This window comes from Trachemys scripta, chromosome 7 (assembly GCF_013100865.1).
Source record: "Trachemys scripta elegans isolate TJP31775 chromosome 7, CAS_Tse_1.0, whole genome shotgun sequence".
Taxonomy (NCBI): Eukaryota; Metazoa; Chordata; order Testudines; family Emydidae; genus Trachemys; species Trachemys scripta.
The window spans coordinates 95,244,046-95,263,921 of NC_048304.1; the positions used below are offsets into that span (position 1 = coordinate 95,244,046).

At 44.5% G+C, this 19,876-nt stretch overlaps 1 protein-coding gene and 1 long non-coding RNA gene across 2 annotated transcripts; both read right to left on the reverse strand.

Annotated features, from left to right (window-relative positions):
* Positions 1-342: 342 nt before the first annotated feature.
* Positions 343-6,627, reverse strand: LOC117879904. The gene is made up of 3 exons (XR_004646413.1): positions 6,528-6,627; positions 2,746-2,787; positions 343-509 (listed from the first exon to the last, which is right to left on the reverse strand). It is a non-coding gene; the product is annotated as an uncharacterized LOC117879904 (long non-coding RNA).
* Positions 6,628-12,528: 5,901 nt separating this feature from the next.
* Positions 12,529-18,898, reverse strand: HHEX (hematopoietically expressed homeobox). The gene is made up of 4 exons (XM_034777111.1): positions 18,345-18,898; positions 16,076-16,254; positions 15,597-15,647; positions 12,529-13,790 (listed from the first exon to the last, which is right to left on the reverse strand). The coding sequence occupies exons 1-4, from the start codon at positions 18,733-18,735 to the stop codon at positions 13,557-13,559; spliced, it is 855 nt and encodes a 284-aa protein (XP_034633002.1). The 5' UTR covers positions 18,736-18,898; the 3' UTR covers positions 12,529-13,556.
* Positions 18,899-19,876: the final 978 nt, after the last annotated feature.

A 19,876-nucleotide genomic window follows, 5' to 3' on the forward strand; every position in this document is an offset into this window, starting at 1 on the left:
ATGCCAAGGGAAACTTTTGATACTGCGCTCTAGGTCATCTTCATCACATAAAATTGCAAGCTAACACCACTGCATGTCCCTATGCAAAATTAATTTACATTTCTGACATTTTTAGAAAGTTTTCTAAAATGGTGTGCCTTGTTATCTGTTAGAGACCAGCTGAAGTCAAAAGGTGAAATGTTTAAAGGAATTTCAAGTTGGATCTGGGAACTCAGATTACTTTGAAAATCCCAACCAAAACACTTGGAGCCTGATTCTGCTCACATCAATTTTATGCTAGTGTAACTCCATGGAAGTGGATGGAGCTACTCCTGATTTACATTCGTGTACGTGAGAGCAGAATCAGGTCCCTAATATCTTTGATTACTCAATATACTCCTGGCTAATCTGGTAACCCAGCCTGCCTAGTTCTGAAAACATACGGTTTAGGTGTTGCCTCCAACTACTTACCCAAAAATGGCTTTCTGAAGCTATCCAAGGTGTTGATCTTCTGTCAGCATTGAACATGACTGTAACCGCATGAAGGAGAGAAAGAGAGAAATATATAACACTGGTGGAAGAAAAGGTCCATTTTCTCCTGCTTTGAAGCAGCTGCCTCTAACTCTCAGCACATATAATTATTTTGCATGTTTCCAAAAAATTATCTATTGCAGCCTTAAGTTTTTGAATGCTACTCACCTTAACTACCTGGTTTGGCAGCCTGTTCTATCCATTGTTAGCCCCTTGTGAGAAAAAACACTTCCTAATCTAGCTAGCCTTTCATTTAATTCATGAGCTCGTGATGTGTCTTTACCCTGAGCAGCGAACAAGTCTTTAGCTAGATCCGTTTCCGAGTTCATCAAACCACGTTCAGATCACATGTCGATTGCTTCTCTAAAGATAAGCAAATTCAGCTCAAATTCCATCACTTGACGGGGTGGGAAGCTCATTTCCACACATAAGCATAGTACCCAGCCTCTGCACTCTCTCTAATAACTGAATGCTTTTTACAGGAAACATTAAAAGAAGACAGGCTGAGTACTCAGTTCATTTTGAATGAGAGTAGGAGCCAGGAACTCCTAAATTGTAAACGAGGCTCTGATATTAACCTAAGTTAAGTAAATCAAGGTCTGAGGTATAGTGTTATATATGGTCTTGCACCAGTTACTCCCTAATTAATGAAACCTCATATTGTATTAGGCTTCCTTGCTATCAGAGATTTCTGTTACCCTGTGGATCACTACTGCCCTGCACCTTCATACTGTCACACATTGTTATAATAGCTCTTGGGCTCTTTTTTGTGTCCTCCCTTTTGGGTACCAAGGCTGCATTAATTGATTTTTATTCTTCCAAAGCAACAGATATATTCTGTACTGTATCGTTGGCAGTTGTTCTTTAGATATATATTTGAAACAACTCCACCATATTTTCTGCTTACATTTATTGCAAGGGGGAAAATCCAGGAAATAGTACCTCTCTCCCCGCCCCCGCTTTACTACTATATACACTAACTGTGCAGATATAATCAAATCCTAAAATTAAAAGATACATAAACTCAATAGTTGACATTTCATAGCACTTTTTGTCTTTAAATGCCTGATATCTCTCACACAGAGAAAGCTAATTCGGATGCTAAAAATATCATTGTTTACACTTGTTAATCACCATTAGCAAGATGATTTTCCTAATGCCTTAGACAATATAGTAACAAGGTGCAGTTACTTCAGTCAGAATGGTATGTTAGTGATTTTTAAGGACTTACTGAGATCAAGTAATTGACTAGTGAAGCTAAAAATTTTACCTTCAATTAAACAATCAACAGCTCCGTACATCAACATAATCGTTTTACCCCGTCCACCTACCTACTATCAGATCAATATGTGGGCAGCTGTTGTCTAAGAAACCACTTCCAGTGTGCTTCTAAATCAGCACTCAGGATCCATTTTTAAAGCATTTATTCAATTAGTCTGGTGTAATTTGCAAATAATGGAAAGTATGCAGTAATGCAGATGCCATAAGCAACTAAGGAAAAATAAAACTTTGCTTCACTACGTTTAACATCACTATTTATCCTATAATTACATTTGTCTTGGTGCGATTGACATATAAGTTTAATACTTTACATTTTAAAATATGATTGGGTTTGCGGTGCAAGAAATATTTATTACATTTATAGGAAATAAGATCAGTCAAGACTGTGCTAATGAATCATGCAATTTATAAAGGGTCTGTACAGCTGAAGGCAAAATATTATTCAAATAAATTGCAGAAAAACAGTGTAGTTAGTCAACAACCAATGTAAATTAGGCTACATTATTATGTAGTAATCTCACTTTGGAGTGTGCAGTGGTGATGTAAAGCATCCATTTGTTGAAGCAATGGAAGCCATTACTATTTCTAAATAAACAAACTTGTATCTAAACATTTCTATATTGATATATATTAAATTCAAAAGAGTTCTAGTCTCATTGCAAAAGGAGGTGTTAGGTGCATGAATCCCCTGTGTATCAAGGACATTTGTTTCAAAGTCTGTGGATGAAGAAAATTGGTGGCATTTATTTTTTTAGAAAATTAGCCAATTTGTGGTTAAAAGAACATTGCAAAGTAAAGTTGGAGTCTGAAAGTTAGGCTGAAGTCTGTCCCTTTTGTACTATCCCACTGTATTCCTTTAGTTCCCATTTGCTTCTCTCTTGGGCCTGATTTTTATCTCATACGGGTGAGAATCAAGAGTAAAGTCAATGCAATTATAGTACGTTCCGCACTTACACTGTACAAATGACGTCAGTCTCAGGCCCAAACAGGTGTAACCTAGGGAAGAATTTGAAGAAATTGGTGTTGCACAGACCCAATTGATGACATGCATAATGTGGTCCTGCCACTGGAATTTGATTAACAATTCTGCTGCCTACATAGTAAAAGTAAGAATCGAATCCAGTTCCCTCTCCCATAGATCTGTTGCCTGTGCAGGGGAAACAGGTATAAAGAATAATAAAAATCTAAGTATCGCCCAAGTAATCATACATGAGTGCTGAGAGCACTGCCTATCAGGCTGACCGGTATTTTGATTGTTTCCTCGTGCTCCATGTTATACATCATTTGCAAAACTGTGCTACATTCTAGGGGTCTCGGCTTAGCTCTGCAGACAGGGTTTGAGAGAGAACGATTTGACTAGTAAGATCCATCAAGAAGAGTTACCAGAGCTGCTGTGATTCCTGATATGAGAGCATAGGCCTTGCTGCTGAGGCAGTTTTACGTTCCCCGGACTAGATTCTGCCACCATCTTTACTGACAGCCAGCAATCCCTTACCTCTCAGATAGTCCTATTGGTTTCAGTGGACCGTTGGTAAAGGAAGGTACCACTCACTGTTAGTAAGAGTGGCAGAACCTGACACGTGTCTTTCCTTTAGCTGTTGCGGTGTTTGGGTTGTGCCTGTGTGTTGTCTTTTTATGGTATGGGAGGGAGCTGTGAACAATGTACTGGGTATTTGTAGGAATTGTGACCTTGATAAAGCATTTGACAGAAGTGACTAGTGAGCTAAGGTGCCTCAATTCTTTGATGCCCCGCTAGAGTAACCAGGATGAGACTGATTTTCAGAAAGGGCTGTCCACCCACCCTATTAAACAAACCTCATTAAGGTGTCCGGACCTGCTCAGCCTAAAATGTAAGCACCAATCTAGGGTGAATCTAGGCTGAATCGTTCTTAAAGACCTCGATGAAGTCTGACTATTATAACTTCTTAGTACGGAAAACAGTGTCCTCATTTCAAAGCGCCGGAGTCTGCCACCCTTTCTCCTGGTGAGTAACCTTGTTTTCAATAGCAGCAAAGAGTCCTGTGGCACCTTATAGACTAACAGACGTATTGGAGCATGAGCTTTCGTGGGTGACTACCCATTTCGTCGGATGCATGTCACCCACGAAAGCTCATGCTCCTATATGTCTGTTAGTCTATAAGGTGCCACAGGACTCTTCGCTGCTTTTACAGATCCAGACTTACACGTCTACCCCTTTGATACTTGTCTTCAATGGGATGGCTCACAGCGAAAGGTGCTTCTCAGCACGTGTAAGAGTGCTCAAATCAGGCCCAAAGAGAGCATCTGTCCCTGTTGCTCCAAGGTAATATTATAAAGTGTCTTTCGCTCCCGTTAGAACATTTATAACGTTTCTTTCTATTGATGTTTGTCCGGACAGAGGAGTCCTTCACAAACCTATTATTTGCTGCGCTGCACGACTTGGGCCAATGCTGAATAACCGAGCTGGGCTCTGAAGTGCTCTGTTGGGGATAGCACCCTTCCCCCAGTACAAGGAGACAGCAGAGCTGCTGCTCACTGCTACGACTGCAGGGTCAGCTTCCTTGGCAACCGATTCCGTCTACCTGCTGGGTGTGGCTTTGGCCAATAGAGTAACATGTTCACGATTCTTCCTCCAAATCGTTCTAACAGTGCTTTGTATGAAGCCCAGTTCAGTTCCGCCCTATAGCAAGCAAGGCTTGTGGAGACCCCTAGACAACCTCCCTGCATCCTGCCTCAAGCCCTGGGCACGAGAGAGTAGCGCTTCTCTGTTGCCTGTCAGACTTTCAATACCCAGGAGAAAGATGGGACTTGCCAGTGGTTTGTCTAACCTTATTATTTTTTCCCTAAGAGACCTGGTAATAAAGACTATTACTAATCACACCTGTCCCAACTGCTTCTTGTCTGAGGAGACCTGTGCTAAAATTGGAGCCCTGTTGGTTGGGCTAGAAGCCTTGCACCTCTTGCATAAAAAAGGAAGTGGCAGACTGGTGTAAGCAAAGGGGAAGAGGTGGGTGGTTTGTTTGTTTTTAACCTATTTTCCTCAGCCCAGTAACTACACAAAGTTTTTCTGATCGTTTAGAATACTGTCATATGGCGTAGGGCAAAAATCTGACCTATTCTAAAGCGCTTGTAATCAAGTGTGGATGTTCCTCCGGAGGAGAACTCGAACAGAATGTCTAGAATGGGATAAACGGTGGGTTTTAGAAATGTGTTAGCTAACATGGTTTCACTAGCACATTTTAAAACCCTGTGTAAGTAGGACAGTTGTATTCTACAAAATCTTACCTAACAGATATCAGCTATCTCCCTGAAAAATCCAGTTATCCTAGTCTAGACAAACCCTAACGCCTAACCCTTTAAATGAGTGCTCATGGAAGGTGCTGAAGTGACAGCCCGAGACAATTATAAAATACACACAGCGGTACGAGCTTCTCCCCACTGACCGATCAACGTTCTTAATGTCAGACCTGTACGGAAAACCTCTACAGTCCTGTCCAGACTAGGAGACAAGGTCCTTTTTACCAATGTGTTCAATAAGAGAAGGAGGAACCATGAAGGTCTCCTCTGCCATCTCTAGACTAAAAGGGGATGTAATGAATGTTTAAGAGAGACCTTAATTATGTGCACTAAGATTTAGGGGGGAAATCTGCCCAGACAGATTCAGGACAAAGGCATTTCTAATATAAAACATAACAATTTACTACATCAGCTGAAAAATAAAGATGCCCCACTTGCCATTATATATACAGCTGGTGTTTATTCATTAAGGACTTGACTCTACACCAGTTTGTAAATCGGGAGTAATTCCGTCCAAATCAATGGATTACACCAGAGTAAAACTGGTGTGAGTGAGACCAGAATCAATAGTTAATGTACATCCAGGAAACAGATACCCATCGGGAATTCCTGCCACCCTGCCCAAAGCTCGAAGACATCCATGGACTTCCCAAGAGCTGCTGCTATTGCCAGACACGAACTCTTCCTTAAATACTGTAATAATTCAAAAACAGGTTCTGCGTACCTGGAATAACAAGGAGCTTAGGTGGAGTGGTACCTTATTACTCCTAGTGAGGATGGGAGAATCGGACCTATGAGCCGTACTTTGCTTCCTCGTTCAGTTTTGTTATAAAACTGTTATTAGAAGTGATAAATTGTTCCTGCGTTTGCTGGCTTGCCAGCTCATAAAATCAATGCATACAGGCACAGAACAAACCGGTTGGCTGCTAGGGAACGTGCATGTTCCAAAAACAGAGTAAAACTGTGGTTCAAGAAAATAAAACCGAGTGTCCAGAATAACTGGCCTGGGGAGCATGTAAAGCAGCCGGCTAGGAGGACCCCGTTGGAGTTCTGCACTCCCAGAGCTGTAGAGTGTTTTCCCCTTCCATAGATTAAGAGGGGGTGCGCCGTGTATAAACAGAATCTGGTGTCCTGTTGTGCTGAAAACTGGACAGATTTGTCACTCATTTGAAAGTGTATGATTGTATTTTCACCACGAGGGACGCCTGTTGCTGGGAGATCATGCAGTCTCCATGATACTACCTTCTTGCCAAGTGAAATAATGAAAAAATCCCCAAAACTTCCTTGTCAGGTAGTTGGGTTGGACTGGCTGGGAATACTATACACCGTTTGCAATCTTTAAAAGTGAGTGTTGTTTAAGGAGTCAAAGTACACTATCCAGCAAGATCAATATCCTATTAGGCTAGAAAGAGTTCTGAATATCAAAGGACAACGAACCTAATGACTAAAAATATAAGTACCTGACCGAGAGGATTAATCACACACTGTCATGGTGAAATTGGTGCAATTCTTCCAATGATTAACGTTTTGCTTACAAAAATGTGCTTTTGTTTGTTTTCCTGCTAAATGATAACCGTTTTCAAGTTGAATCTCCTGATAAAAGAGTTGAAAACAAGACAAGAGTTGTGTTGTAAAGGTCATACGTGCTGATTCAACATGAAATAGCCAACATGCAAACAAATAAAAAAAAGTATGTGGACAGTAAGGGACTCAGATATTAACAAAAAATGTAAGGTGTTTTTACCCAAAGAGAAGGATTAAATATAGATGAGATTGCTCAAATAACGCAGTTTGTTAACAAATGTAATTCTTGTTGCTAATCTCCAATTTAGAGATTATATTAGACAAATCTGCGGTGAATTGTCTGCATATAAATTTAGGAAACTGTCTTTTAAATGTAGGGAGGCAGGTGGGTGAGGAAAAATCTTTTATTGCACTAACTTCTGTTGCTCTGAAAGAGACACTCTTTCGAACTACACAGGTCTGCATGTAGAAACTGTTGCCCTAGTGAGTAACATTTTAACTCATTTTAATTGCACTTGACATTTTAGCAGAATGTTCTTATCTCCTGGAATTTGTAAACCATCTATTTGTAACGTTATTGTAACTCCCACCCTTCCAAAGATATTGAATGGCACACGGTGGGTCTAAGCAGAACATATTTAAATGCAAGTGCGGGTAATAACTGTATTGCCACCTGCTCAGAAATGTCTGACCTATCCGTACATGACTGACCAACTTCGGATTATAACTATCAGCTCTGCTTTCGCTAAATAGATTGTATGAAACAGCAGATATATGCGGCATCACATTTCACGATTATCACTTAGAAAATGTCTTTAACCCAATGTATCGCCTCACCTCCCACAAGGCTGCTATTTACCGAGTCCAGTTTTCTGTTATAAAAATGTACCGTGTCTGTTGAGAATAATGTGACACAGCCTAGTGCAAAACACTGTCACAGCACAGCTCGGAGATCCCCGGTCGTTTGCATTTACTCACACGGGCAGGCTGCGTGTCAACATCTAGCAGGGTAAATCTGTGCAGGGTTTTCAAGCACCGAGCCCGTTCGAGGTTGGTTTAATTCAATCAGTGCTTTCGCTGCTTTCTCGAGAGACAGTTCGTTTGAAAAACCCGCATTCTTGCTTCTGGGCCGGATCCTGCAGCCTTTACTGGCATCGAAATTCTGTCTTTATGGGCTGCAAGATCGGGTCACTTGGACACCCCAGGAAAACACAGTAACACAATTAATGTGCTCAATAAATGAAGTCAAACTTCGTGCTTTGCTGTGATGTGTTCTCGACTGGGCCAAGACATCCAAAATAAGCCCTTGCACAATGTCCTTATGTCAGAATAGCGTGGCCATTACCTCAGCTCTAGCGTTACAAACTGATCGGGCTGTCGTTTGTTTCCATTTCTCTAGCAATCAAACTGAGGACTGTATTTAAATATGATGCAGAAATTTTGACAGAGGCAAGAAGGAACTACAGTATTTGTCCTTGCTTGAATGAATTCCGACTATATAGCGGAAACCTGAATATTTTGTAATCACTCTCTGCTATAAGGATAATGTGGAGCTTCTGATTACAGTGTACCATGAGTATGTCTCATAGACACGCGTTAGATAGGTAAAGGCACAGTCAGGGACATTTGTCACTGAAAAGCGATTACATATACCACTGGAAGATTTCCCATCTCAGTACTGCTTTCTTTGCTGCATTAAACTATCGGGAAAGTGCGTAACTCTTCTGTTGCAGAGTGTATTCAGGGATTTTAACATTCACCTCTACCTGGCAGCACTGCCGTTATGTTGTATTTTATCTTTTTATGTTCTTAAAAACCAGCAGAAACCATGTGCAAATAAAGGTACATTTAGCTCATTGCTGGAAAGAAAGAAAGAAAGAAAGAAAGAAAGAAAGAAAGAAAGAAAGAAAGCTTTCTGGATACATAGAAAAATATTTATGTTTTAAAATTCCCCGCTGGAGTTTCCGAGGATGTAGAAATAGGTGCTATAGGAACTTGCATATTTCTTTAACGATTTACACTAAAACCTCCTTATTCAGATTCCATTGGATGAACAACTTTAAAAAAATCAAAAACGAGGGCAAGTAAATTTAAGCAGACAAATGAATCCGTTTTGCTCAAAGGATGAATCTGTTTAGATGGTATGTTACAGATCGGTGTCTGATAAATCTGCTGCACGGGTTTATGCTGTCTCCAGTAAAACAACCACCTATCTCTGGAACAGTCTTTGCCTCGCATTAAAAGCCTCTGTGCCAGGGAGCTTCTAACTGAACAGGAAGGCGTGTGGCGCTAATAGGGTGGCTTATTGTAGAGCGAAAATATGCGCTCCGAGCTAATCGCCCAAAGGCTGGAGCGTGCCCAAAAAGCTCCGAGACGTTTGGGATAAGCCGCTGCATCGGCTGCTCTCCTTCTGGCTTGTATTCTGTAGCCCTTAGCAGCCTTGCTTCCTCGCTGCTCAGCTCCTGGGGTAAGTAGCTGATTTCTTGATGTTGACTGATTTGGTTTCTGTACGGAGGAAATACACTGGATTCGGATATTCGATTTGTATTATGGGTACAGATCTCAAACCCGAGAGGATCTTGCAGAAATGTAATTCCCCAAGCATGTCACATCATGGCTTAGCCCTGTGTGAAGGCTTACAGGAGGTATTACACAGGCAAAATAAATGGAAACCTCTGTTTGTCTCTATAGCCAACCCTTATTTGCCATAGCAAAGCTCTGTTACTAAATTTAGCTCTGTTTGATGTATGCTGTGCACACGCACCGGGAATAAAAAAGGTTAAATGTGTGTATGTGGGTGTTTTAGACTCTTGGTATAATCCGGTTACAAAGATAAAATTCATTCACTGGGGGCTTTCGAAAGGTGGCATAAATTACGCAGCATAAGCTGGCATTCAGTAGGTGAGCAAAACAGGAGCAGCCTACAAGCAGAGGCGAATGTAGCAAACCACTGAATTTCACCCAGAGATGTCCATAGATTTCCACCCACTAACATCAGGCCTGAAGTTGCCCACTAAAATTCTGCTCTCAGTTATGTGCAGCACTAATGAATTCAGTGGGGACGGTGTGAAGGTTTTTTGGTGCGGAGCAGAATTTGGCCCACTGAGGACACCTAAAGAACTAATAAAGGCTGTAAAGGAACTGTGCATTTCAATCCTGAAATAAATCGAAGTGCTGAGTTCAAGACATACCTCTTGGAAGAGTTCCACTGAACTCTAGGAAAGTAGAGTAGTAGCCTATAATAATCCATTCTGTCCCATTCTTTCTGTTTTACAAGAATAGATTCGCTGGTTGTCCCAGTGCTACATGAAGCTGTACTGGAATCAGGCCACAGTCTGTTGTCTAGTATCAGAGGGGTAGCCGTGTTAGTCTGAATCTGTAAAAAGCAACAGAGGGTCCTGTGGCACCTTTAAGACTAACAGAAGTATTGGAACATAAGCTTTCGTGGGTGAATGCCCACTTCATCAGACGCAAGTTTCTTACCCTGGTGTAAATCAATACGTATATTGACTTAAGTGGAGTTACACCGGATTTACACCAGCATAAGTGGGATCATAACCTGGCTCGTTATGTCGAGCCACAAACACACAGCAGCTGTTTCTAAAGAGAGAAATATTTGGACACCCTTGCTTAGATGCTACGGTGATGGTCACAAGAGAAAACCCTAATATAAGGTAGGACTCCCCTGGCTTTATGTCTAGAGGCACAGTCTGCCCACGGTGAAGACTAACAGCATCTGGAATTATCTCCTGGGGATTCTAGTCCCTCAGTACTTTACACAGGGAAAGTCCCACTGACTTCTGTGGGCGTTTCGCCTGAGCAAGGCTAGAGAGATCCAGCCGCTGGAGTACAGAGAGAAGTCCTTTCTCCCAGCCGCAGCCCCTGCGCTATCACTGCTTTGCGCTAAAGGAAGAAAAGGACAAATCTGCAACCTACAGCAACCCTGTATTCTCTTAATACAAATTACTTCTGGGAAAGGCTTTTGTTTTCAGAGGTAATTTCCTTTCTGGTGTTGCACAGCTGTAGAGAAAACAATCCCTCCCACGTACACTCTCACACACATGCACCCCCCACGGAAAATAGGTCTGATTCCAATCCTGGCCCCTAATCGTACTGTGGGGCTGCCAAGGTAAAAGAATGTTTACTAGGCAGCCTCCATGTAATTGCAGAAGGGAGGGAAACTGCCCCGGACGTGTCCCAACACACATATAAACAGGACTGAAGTGTTAACCAAAGGTAACTGGGAGTTCCCAGGAGCGGAGATTTACATAGCAGGCTCCTTGAAAACAGACAAGGTGCCGCACAGGGGAGTGTTTATATTCAGTGCAAAGTATTGCACCCGCATAGCTGCGCACCCAGAACTCCCACTGAAGTAAATAAAGCAGGAACGGGCCCCTCTCTGATGAGACTTAGGGAACTAGGGCAGGCAGAAAGCACAGAGCTTCATCCTATTCCCATCTTTCTCAGGGCACAGGGCACTTTCGTATACCGGAGAAGGTCTCCCCAATGGTGGCCCTTTCGGAAATTCCCCTTCTCACCACAAGAAGGTAACTAGTGTAAAGGGCCAGATTCTGCCGGCTGTAGTCCGACAACTGCGAGATTCCCTGGGGCACACAGTTGTTTGCATGGTAAGAGTCTTAACTGAGCCCGAAAAGACCTTCACAGCTGCCATTTCTTCCTCAGCTCTGCCTTTGCCTCTGGCAGTAGCCCTGTGCCACTGCCGATGCATTCAGAATCCTGTCTGGAGAAAACACCTCCAGGTTGGGTTCCTGGCAACATTTAAGCCCCCACAACACGTCCCACCACATACCCATGAACCCCTGCAGTGACCCTCATTAGCAGCCAGTTTGGCTGTGTCCGCCAGCCACCCACGCGTGCTAACTAGGGCTCCGTCGGTTTGAGGAACCAGCAGGATGCCCCGTCGTTAGCAACCCTTCTTCACAAACCTGTTTCCACAAGTTCGTTTGGATCCTCCTGCTCAGGGTCACTTGCTGAGGAGAAACCCCCGAGGCCTGACCCAGGGGCTTACCGCAGACTTTTGTCTGTAGGGCAGGGGTAGAGATCGATCTTACTCCAGATCCTCGGAATAGAATGGAGATAATAATAGGAGCAACAACACATCACTTAATATAGAGGAGGCACAAAGCTGTAGAGTTTGGTGTAAGAAAGACACCGGCTGGGGAATGCGCGACTCTCTCAAATGTGGCAGGCATTATTATATTATATTGACGATTATCATTATTGTCCTTGTGCCTAACCCTCTCCCATCCTCGTTTCCTCCCGGCAGCTTACTGTCTTCTCTCCCCTTTATTCCTTGGGACTCCTGTTCCCAGAAGACTCGCCTGGTTTCGGAGAATGGCGGCTAGGATAAATAACCATTATTGACTCAGGCAGGTCAACGGCAGCCAGAGCTGGGCAGCGCCAGGGAAATCAATATTCCCCTCCCCAGGGAGTCACAAAGGTTTTCATTTTTAATCCACCCCACGTCCACTTTGATTTAAGTTTCCCTTTTTCTTCCTCTCTCCAAATACTTGGATCACTTAAGAGCTCCCCGTAAAACTTTACAACAGGACTGACACTTCAAAACCTCCCCCTTCTCTCGGTGGCTAATATTCCACCTCGGTCTGTATTCCGATGGGCAGGGGGCATGGTATTTTTTACAGACTGTATCAAACACGAGGGCGGAGCTGCAGGCTGTAAGAGAAAAGCAATCCCAAATTCAACCGAGAAGTTCTGAGCATGGAGCTGCTCAGAATCCTCTAAAGCCATGAAGTCAGTTTCACGACCCATCCCACCAATAAACTCAGAAGGAAACTTGCTTCCCCCTCTCCCCCAGTTGTATGATAGGCTGGAAATGGAGTTGGTTAAAGGCTTTTTGGAAAAGACATAAATTCTATTGCAAACATGCATGTTTCAAAGAAGTGACTGTCCAATATCTCGGGTGGTCCAGAGTTCAGTTTTATTTCACAGACAAGTTCTTCAACAAAAATTTAAATACCAGTTTGGGGCTTTTTTTAAAACAATAAACAAATATGTACAAAATATGAACAATTTGAGGTATAAAACCGCAAGATTTGTAAAGCAAAGGACTATATACAGAGACAGATATGTATACAATAGGCATTAACTTCTCATGCCTACCTTACCATCCAGCAGCTGGTGTCAGTTTTTCTCCTGCAGTAGGGCCCTATCATTTGTCACATTTTCTTGTGAAACAGAGGAAGTAAACTATAAATCAGGCAAAACCAGCTTGATAGATTTTAATCAAAAATATTTCTCCTACAAATAGAATCAGACAGATTGCAAGGCAACATCTCCAGGGACCCCACATTCAAAAGGGCACAGTATATGAATTGTGTGTAATATAAAAGTAAAAATCAGCTTTTAGGAATGACCTGTAGCATAAATAGAATAATGTCTTGAAGAAAAGCACCATATGCGTCATGAGAGGGAAGGTATAAGGCACTTGATGAGAATTATCAAATCCCTCTCCATTTCATTAAATTCCTTTGATAGGAAAGGAGACTTTTGAAAGACAGTCTATTCTTTTAAGCTACATTTTGTATATACATACAAAGGTCATAGCCCTGCAGTTCACTCTCACTTCCCAGTTGAAGTTGAAATAAATGGGAGTTCTGCCTGACTGCATAAAGATGGCTGGATCAGACCCAAGTCAGTAAAGACAGGACATAGTATTATTCTATTTCAGTTAGAACATTAATCAATGTACAAGTATATCTTACAAATTAAATACAAAACATGGACTTGTTCCTTTATCCAAAATAAAGATCTGCCCATGAATCAACTGTCTGCACAAAATAGTTTGGTTTTAGATTTACAAAACTAGATTAAGTGGTTGTCTCTGACAAATGGTGGAAGTTTTCTTCTGTAGCAAAACATTCTTTACAAGCCAGCTCCTATTAAAGTGCAAGCTGAATTAGGGTCCATTCTTAAAAGTGGAGCCATTAGTGGGTAGAATTATAATAGCCTTTATCACCTTCAATGTCCACTTCTTGATCTGAATCATCTGAGATTTCTGACTCAAGGTCCTCCTGAGAGACTGGTGAGGGGGTGTACTGAGACCCATCCAGAGAGACTTCTTTATTCTTCTGCTCAGGGGTCAGACAGCTCTCTTGCTTTTTATCACAGTGGCTATCCACACTTTCAGTTTCTTCTTTTTTGCTGCCTTGAGGGTTCTCCTAAAATTAATCAGTAAACAACTAGCTTGACACTGAAATATAGCCAACACAATCAGAACACCCGTGAGTCAAGGCAATGTTGTGAGGCAAAGTGAATTGTTAGTTCTAAGCCTACGATTCTGGGGCATTTTCAGATGGTCTGGGGTGTTTGGATTCAATGCGCTGGTCTGCTTGTTAAATGCTTATGGAAATGGATGTGTACAGCTGTGAGCACTTCTTCCTTATAAAAGTGTCCCACTGAGCAGATGGGATTAAAGGACCATTAAGGAAGGAGGAACTGTGCTTGCACCAAAATGAGACGGGACAGGACAGCTAAGAGGCATCACAAACATAAGGGATCCATATGGGTTTGTTCCTGCTCCCACTGAAGTCACTGGCAGTTTTGTCATGGGCTCAGTGGCACCAGGCTCCCAGGCAATATCATCATCTCAAATACCTCCCAGCAAGAACCTTGATCCAAGAGCATTTCGAAAGTGATTTTGTTCTCAGAAAATAAACCGCAAAAAACTGGCCAGCTGCTTCTTTCTGGACCGGATCGTCCTTTCATCGAAACCAATGCCAAAACTGCCTTTGGCTTCAATGGGAGGCAGAACCAAGGCCCTTCATGTCATAGGAAAGAAATGAGAAAATTACCAACCATCAAGTAGTCCTAAGCCTAAAACCAGACATTAAAAATGCTAATTTCAAAATGATTCAGGAGGCATGAAACTTTCTAGAGCAAAGAGAAGGCATAGGTGGAAATGCACCTGGGATATGGACCTGACTGACTAAAAAGGAGACAGTGACTTAAAATGTCCCAGATTCCAAGCCATGTCTCAGGATATTTTAGAGCAGGAATCAGCCCATTGCATGTGTCTCAGGGAAAATGACTCCCTTGAACGTAATTATTTCTATAGCAATAAGTACAGCTCTATATAAACCCAGAGTTATTAATAAAAGTAGACTGAGGAACAGGTGAAACCGGAAAATGTTCATATAGTAAACATAGTCCACAACTTCACACTGCTGTTAATCTTTGTTTTTCATTAACATATAATCAACCACACACACCCGAATTACTGATGAAAAATAGTAAGATTTAAAACAAATCTTCACTTTGTGTTTATTGGAGGATTAGACTGAACACGATGTTTGAATTTTTAATCTTTTTCATTTCTACATAATTTTTAAAGCCCTTTATCAGGTACCTCGATGGGAGCTTAACCAGATAAAAAAACAGTACGATCAGGTAAATAATGATTTACTGATATGTATACACTTTATTTGAGGGAAAGTATTATAATTTCCAGTCTAATGGGCTGTAAGTGACTGACCCTAAACTAAATGAACCCACAAGCTAATTATTTTTCCTAGGGCTCAAAACAATAAACAGGCTTTTGTATATTTATTTTCCAGCCTTTATATAATAAATCTGCCTGTACTTGCTATAAATGTGTAATTAAAAGGACTAGTAAATATTCTCCCAAAGACAACTGCCTAAGCAATTTACTGACAATTACTTATCTTCTCTGCGTTAATTAGATAAACAACATATGGGTTTACAAAACAATTAGTGTGGAGTTTTAATAGGCAGTGTGTGAAAACCCAGGCATAATTGATATAGGAACTACATTAGGAGCTTTTAACATTAGTGCTGCCTGAACGAGCCATCCTGGATTCCAGCATGACTATTTGCCTTTTTAATCAAGGTGAAGAGGTTAAACAGCCTTTCAAATGACTTTTGCATACAAGCTGGAATAGGCGATCACGTTCTACGATAAGATTATTAAAATACTTATTTCTATAGAAACAGAAACATCCCAGTACCTGCTTTAGGCGCCTCCATTTAGCTCTGCGATTCTGAAACCAAGTTTTGACCTAAAAAGAACAGAAAAAGGCACAACGTTGTCCCCTATTCGGTATATCCCGGGCTCAGCTTAAAACAAAGTCCATTTGCCCGGGTGGGATGAAAAAAGAGGAAAAAGAAAAAATAAGCAGCAAAAAGCGGGCTGCTCAGCGATCCCAGTGTAAACGCGGAGAACGTCTGAGTCACTCCTGATTTCAATCCCGGCCACTGAGAGCCGAATTTAGCCCCAGGAGAAACTCAAACCCGCGGAACATCCAGGGATTTACACGCACCTGTCTGGTTGACAGAGCGGTCAAGGAGAGCGCGCGTTCGGGAGTTATGGGGAGTTATGGCCTTGGCTCCCAAAGGCGCAGGACACCCCATGTGTATCCTGTGGGGCCTACGCGCGGCAGCCCTGTACTGTGCTCCCACGTGCGCGGGGGGATTTGCTTGGCCTCACCTGCCTCTCGCTGAGCTGCAGCATCTTGGCCAGTCGCTTTCTTTCCGGCGGCGAGAGATACTTTTGGGTCTCAAACTTCTTCTCCAGCTCGATGGTCTGGTCATTGGAGAAGCGAACTTGGCCCCCTTTCCTCTTGTGCAGCGGCCGCTGGATGAAGGGACTCCAGAGCAAGGGCTTCCCTTCAAAAGAGACACAATCCCGGCACGTTAGTGGCAGACAGTAGCTGTGGCGCTGGGGCTTGTCTCTCACGCGGCTTGGGGCTGGACTCCAGTCCCGGGGCTTACGCCCGCCCTGCAGAGAAACTTGGCTCTAGGAGCAGCTGCACCGGAGGGTTCTAGAGTAACAGAGGGGGAGGCGTTCGCTGTGGATGCCGCACACACATTGCTGCTTCTTTGTGATACCCCGGGGCCCTTTACTGTAATAGAAACACTCGCTTCTCAAATGGGAAGTCGGTGCGTTTCCCCACTGGTCAGATCTTATTGCACAGCAGACCCTTTGCACGGTGTGTACCCTCCCTCGCCAGAAGGACTACAAGTGCTGGGCGCAGCGTGGCTCTGGGGCGCTTTGCTTTCAGTGCACGCTGACTTTTCAGCCTTAGCTTGATCTTTCGCCTCTGATTTTAACATCAGTCGAGCAAAGGAGACCAGTTAAAGCCACCCTAAGGGCTATGGCAACATTTCCGTCAATGTGTTTCCTGTTGGTCTATCTCGCAAAGAAAAGAGAGAGAGAGAGAGAGAGAAAAAAACTTTGCTTCCTTCTGCTCTTTCACTGTAATAACCCAAAGAAACTACCTTGCCTTCTTTGTGCAAATGTTTGCCCGCATGCTGAGCGCATGCCTTACTGAAGTACTCACTATCTCGAGTCTGTCAATGGTTTGTGCTAGAAAGTACTGTCATTATCTGTGTACCTCACCTTCCACACGGGTTGGCAGCATTTCTTTGGAAATACCTAACGTGGAATCTATCACTGTATCTGTATTTTGTATATCCATATTAATCACACAGACTATGCTGTAGCTAAATACCAAATGCTAGTAGATGAGTTGTTGCAGACCCCCAAGGGGCATAGGCAATTGGTGGTTAATTACTTAACATTAGCAATCGAAATGTAGCTATTGGGTCTGATGGTCGTATGCAATGTATATGGAAGGAGGTGCAGGAATCCACACTTAATTACATCAAACCAAATAAAACAAGTTGCAGTGGCCTCTGGTCCAGCAACTCTCCAGTTAGAGCCTTTGAGTCACTGTTTGCCTTTCTGTCTGTACCCTTTGAAATGCAGCATTGTTTTTCAAGATTTTGCTTGCGTCAGGCTTTAGTAATTCTGGTGCAAAACAGACTCAAAAAATAGGAAGCAACTGGTTATTTTAGCTGTCATAAAGTCACATCCCACACAGAGGAAATGAACAATATCAGAAAAACGGATCCCGGCTATCAGAAGTCGAGTGTTTCCTGAATTTGTCTGTATTGAGGATGTCGATAAAATAATCAGCAGTGTGCACGACTCCCGGGGAAGAGCCTGCTTCAGGCAGCCAGGAAAACACTTAACAGCTTCTGAAACCAGATTTACTCCTATCGAGAGCTCAAGATTTCCTGTATGAACGGAAAGGGTCAGCCTCTTTCACTGCACAAATTTGGTGAGTCAGGTCCAGTTTTGCAATCACTAAGAACAAGTGCTGCCGCTATCAGCGCGCTGAGCCGGCTGAGGCGGGGCTCAGCCCCCAAGGGATTGAAGATCTCAGCCTTGCTGAGCGGGGTAGAGCAGGGACCGTCCTGGGGGTTGCAATAGAAGAGTGACAGGACCTGATTCTGATCTGACTTATTGAGGGGGTGCTAGTGAGCCTGAGTTACTCAGGTCCCAGTGAGATCAGAATCAGCAGCCAAGCGTTTTAAGTCATCTGCAGGCAAAGACTCAGATCTGAAATACGATTTTTCACTACAATTAAAACTCTCCACTAAAACCACACGCGACATTACTAAGGACACTCAGAGTCACTTGGTTGAAGGAAAACAAATCTGAGTCACCAGCGGGCGGGCGCTGCGGTCTGGTTCCAAACGCGAGAGCTCAGCGCTTCTCAGTTTACTGTAAATCAGACTGAGGCCAGAGAGAGTTTCAATGACTTTCAATTGCAGCCCCCAGCAGCAGAAATGCAGAAGCACCGTCAGCCCTGCTGGGACCCAACCGCGCGGGGACCCAGTGCAGGGCGAGGCGAGGGGCCAGGAGGGGAGAGAAGCTGGAGGAGGAGGGAGAGGGGAGCGGCGTTGCTTACCCAGGGGGTCGTGCCGGATCAGAGCGTGCGTGTAGTCGTTCACGGTCCGGGGGAAAGGGTACAGGGGGCCAGCGTAGGTGCTGCCGCCGTAGGTAGCAGCCAGGGCAGGATGGTGGGAGAAGGCCGGGTGGATCGGGGTCGGCTCGTAGATGGGGGTCCTGTAGGTGGACACCAGGCTGGTGAAAGAGGAGTTGGGAGACGGCAGAGTCGGCGGCGCCGGCGAGGGCAGGGGGTGCGGCGCGGGGGGCGCGCCGGCCCCTCTGCCCAGGATGTCCTCGATGTAGAAGGGCGTGGGATGCACGGGCTGCAGCAGCGGGGTGGGCGCGTAGAGCGGCACGCTCACACCCATGGCCGCGGCGGCCGGGGCAGAGGCCGGGTGCTGGTACTGCATGGCTCCGCCGCGCTCGGCGCTCCCCTCCCTTCCCCCTCAGGCCGCGCTGCCTGGCCCGGCGCAGAGACACGCGCCCCCCAGCAGCAACCCGCCCGAAAGCAGCCCCAGCCTCAGGGCTGATGCCTGCACCGCAGCAGCGAATTTCTCCGGGCTCAGATTACCCTTCAATAGGTTTCTATTGGCGCTGGGCGGGGCCGCCCGGGCTCTGTCCCCTTCCTGCCAGTGCTGTGTCTAGCCAATGAGCCTGTCCAGGGAGGGGAAAGCCAAACCCCCCATTGGCAAACACTCCCCCTGAGCAAACTCCCCACGGCGCCAATCAACAAGCGCTGGAGCCCATTGATCACTGGAGCAAAGTGGAAGCAGAAAGCGGAGCGGAATCCCCACCAAAGTATAACCGGGTTTAAAAAGAATTAGCTAAGATCAGGGAGGGTAGGTCCTTCAGTGGCTATTAGCCAAGATGGGCTGGGAGGCAACCCCAGGCTCTGGGTGTCCCTAAACCTCTGGCTGCCAGAAGCTGGCACTGGGACAACGGGGCTGGATCACTCAATGATTGCCCTGTGCTGGTCATTCCCTGGGAAGCATCTGCCATTGGCACTGTGGGCAGGATGCTGAGCTAGATGGACCATTGGTCTGACCCAGTCTTGCTGTTCTGGCCCTCCCTTATGGTACTGTTGGGGGGCATTTATTGCCCTGCTGCACACACATTCCCCGGGTCCTAGTGACCGACAGGCTCCGCTCCTTTCTTTGGATGTGGATGGCGTTTTTGTCTCTGATGCAGTGCCCATCCTGGCTGTGCAGGGAGCAGCTGCGAGCTATACCAGGACAGGACACACCCCTGGCCCAGCACAGCTCCAGCCACAGCTGGGGGGGAGGGAGGGCAGTCGGCTACTAGTACTACGGTAGTTCTCCAGCCCGCTCATTGTGATCAAAGGTAGGGTTTATGCTGGGCAAACATCTCTGGTAGCAGAGTTAAGTGGGAGACATCCCTCCCTGTAGGATTTTCCAGGAGCCACGGTCACTCCCGCCACTAGTGTCCTTCGCCCTGAAGGGGTCCGGACTCACCACCTCAGTGCGGGTGGCACTGGCTGTTTGGTTAGGACAGGTGATTGGGGCCGCCTGTAGCAGGACCAGAAGGAGGTGA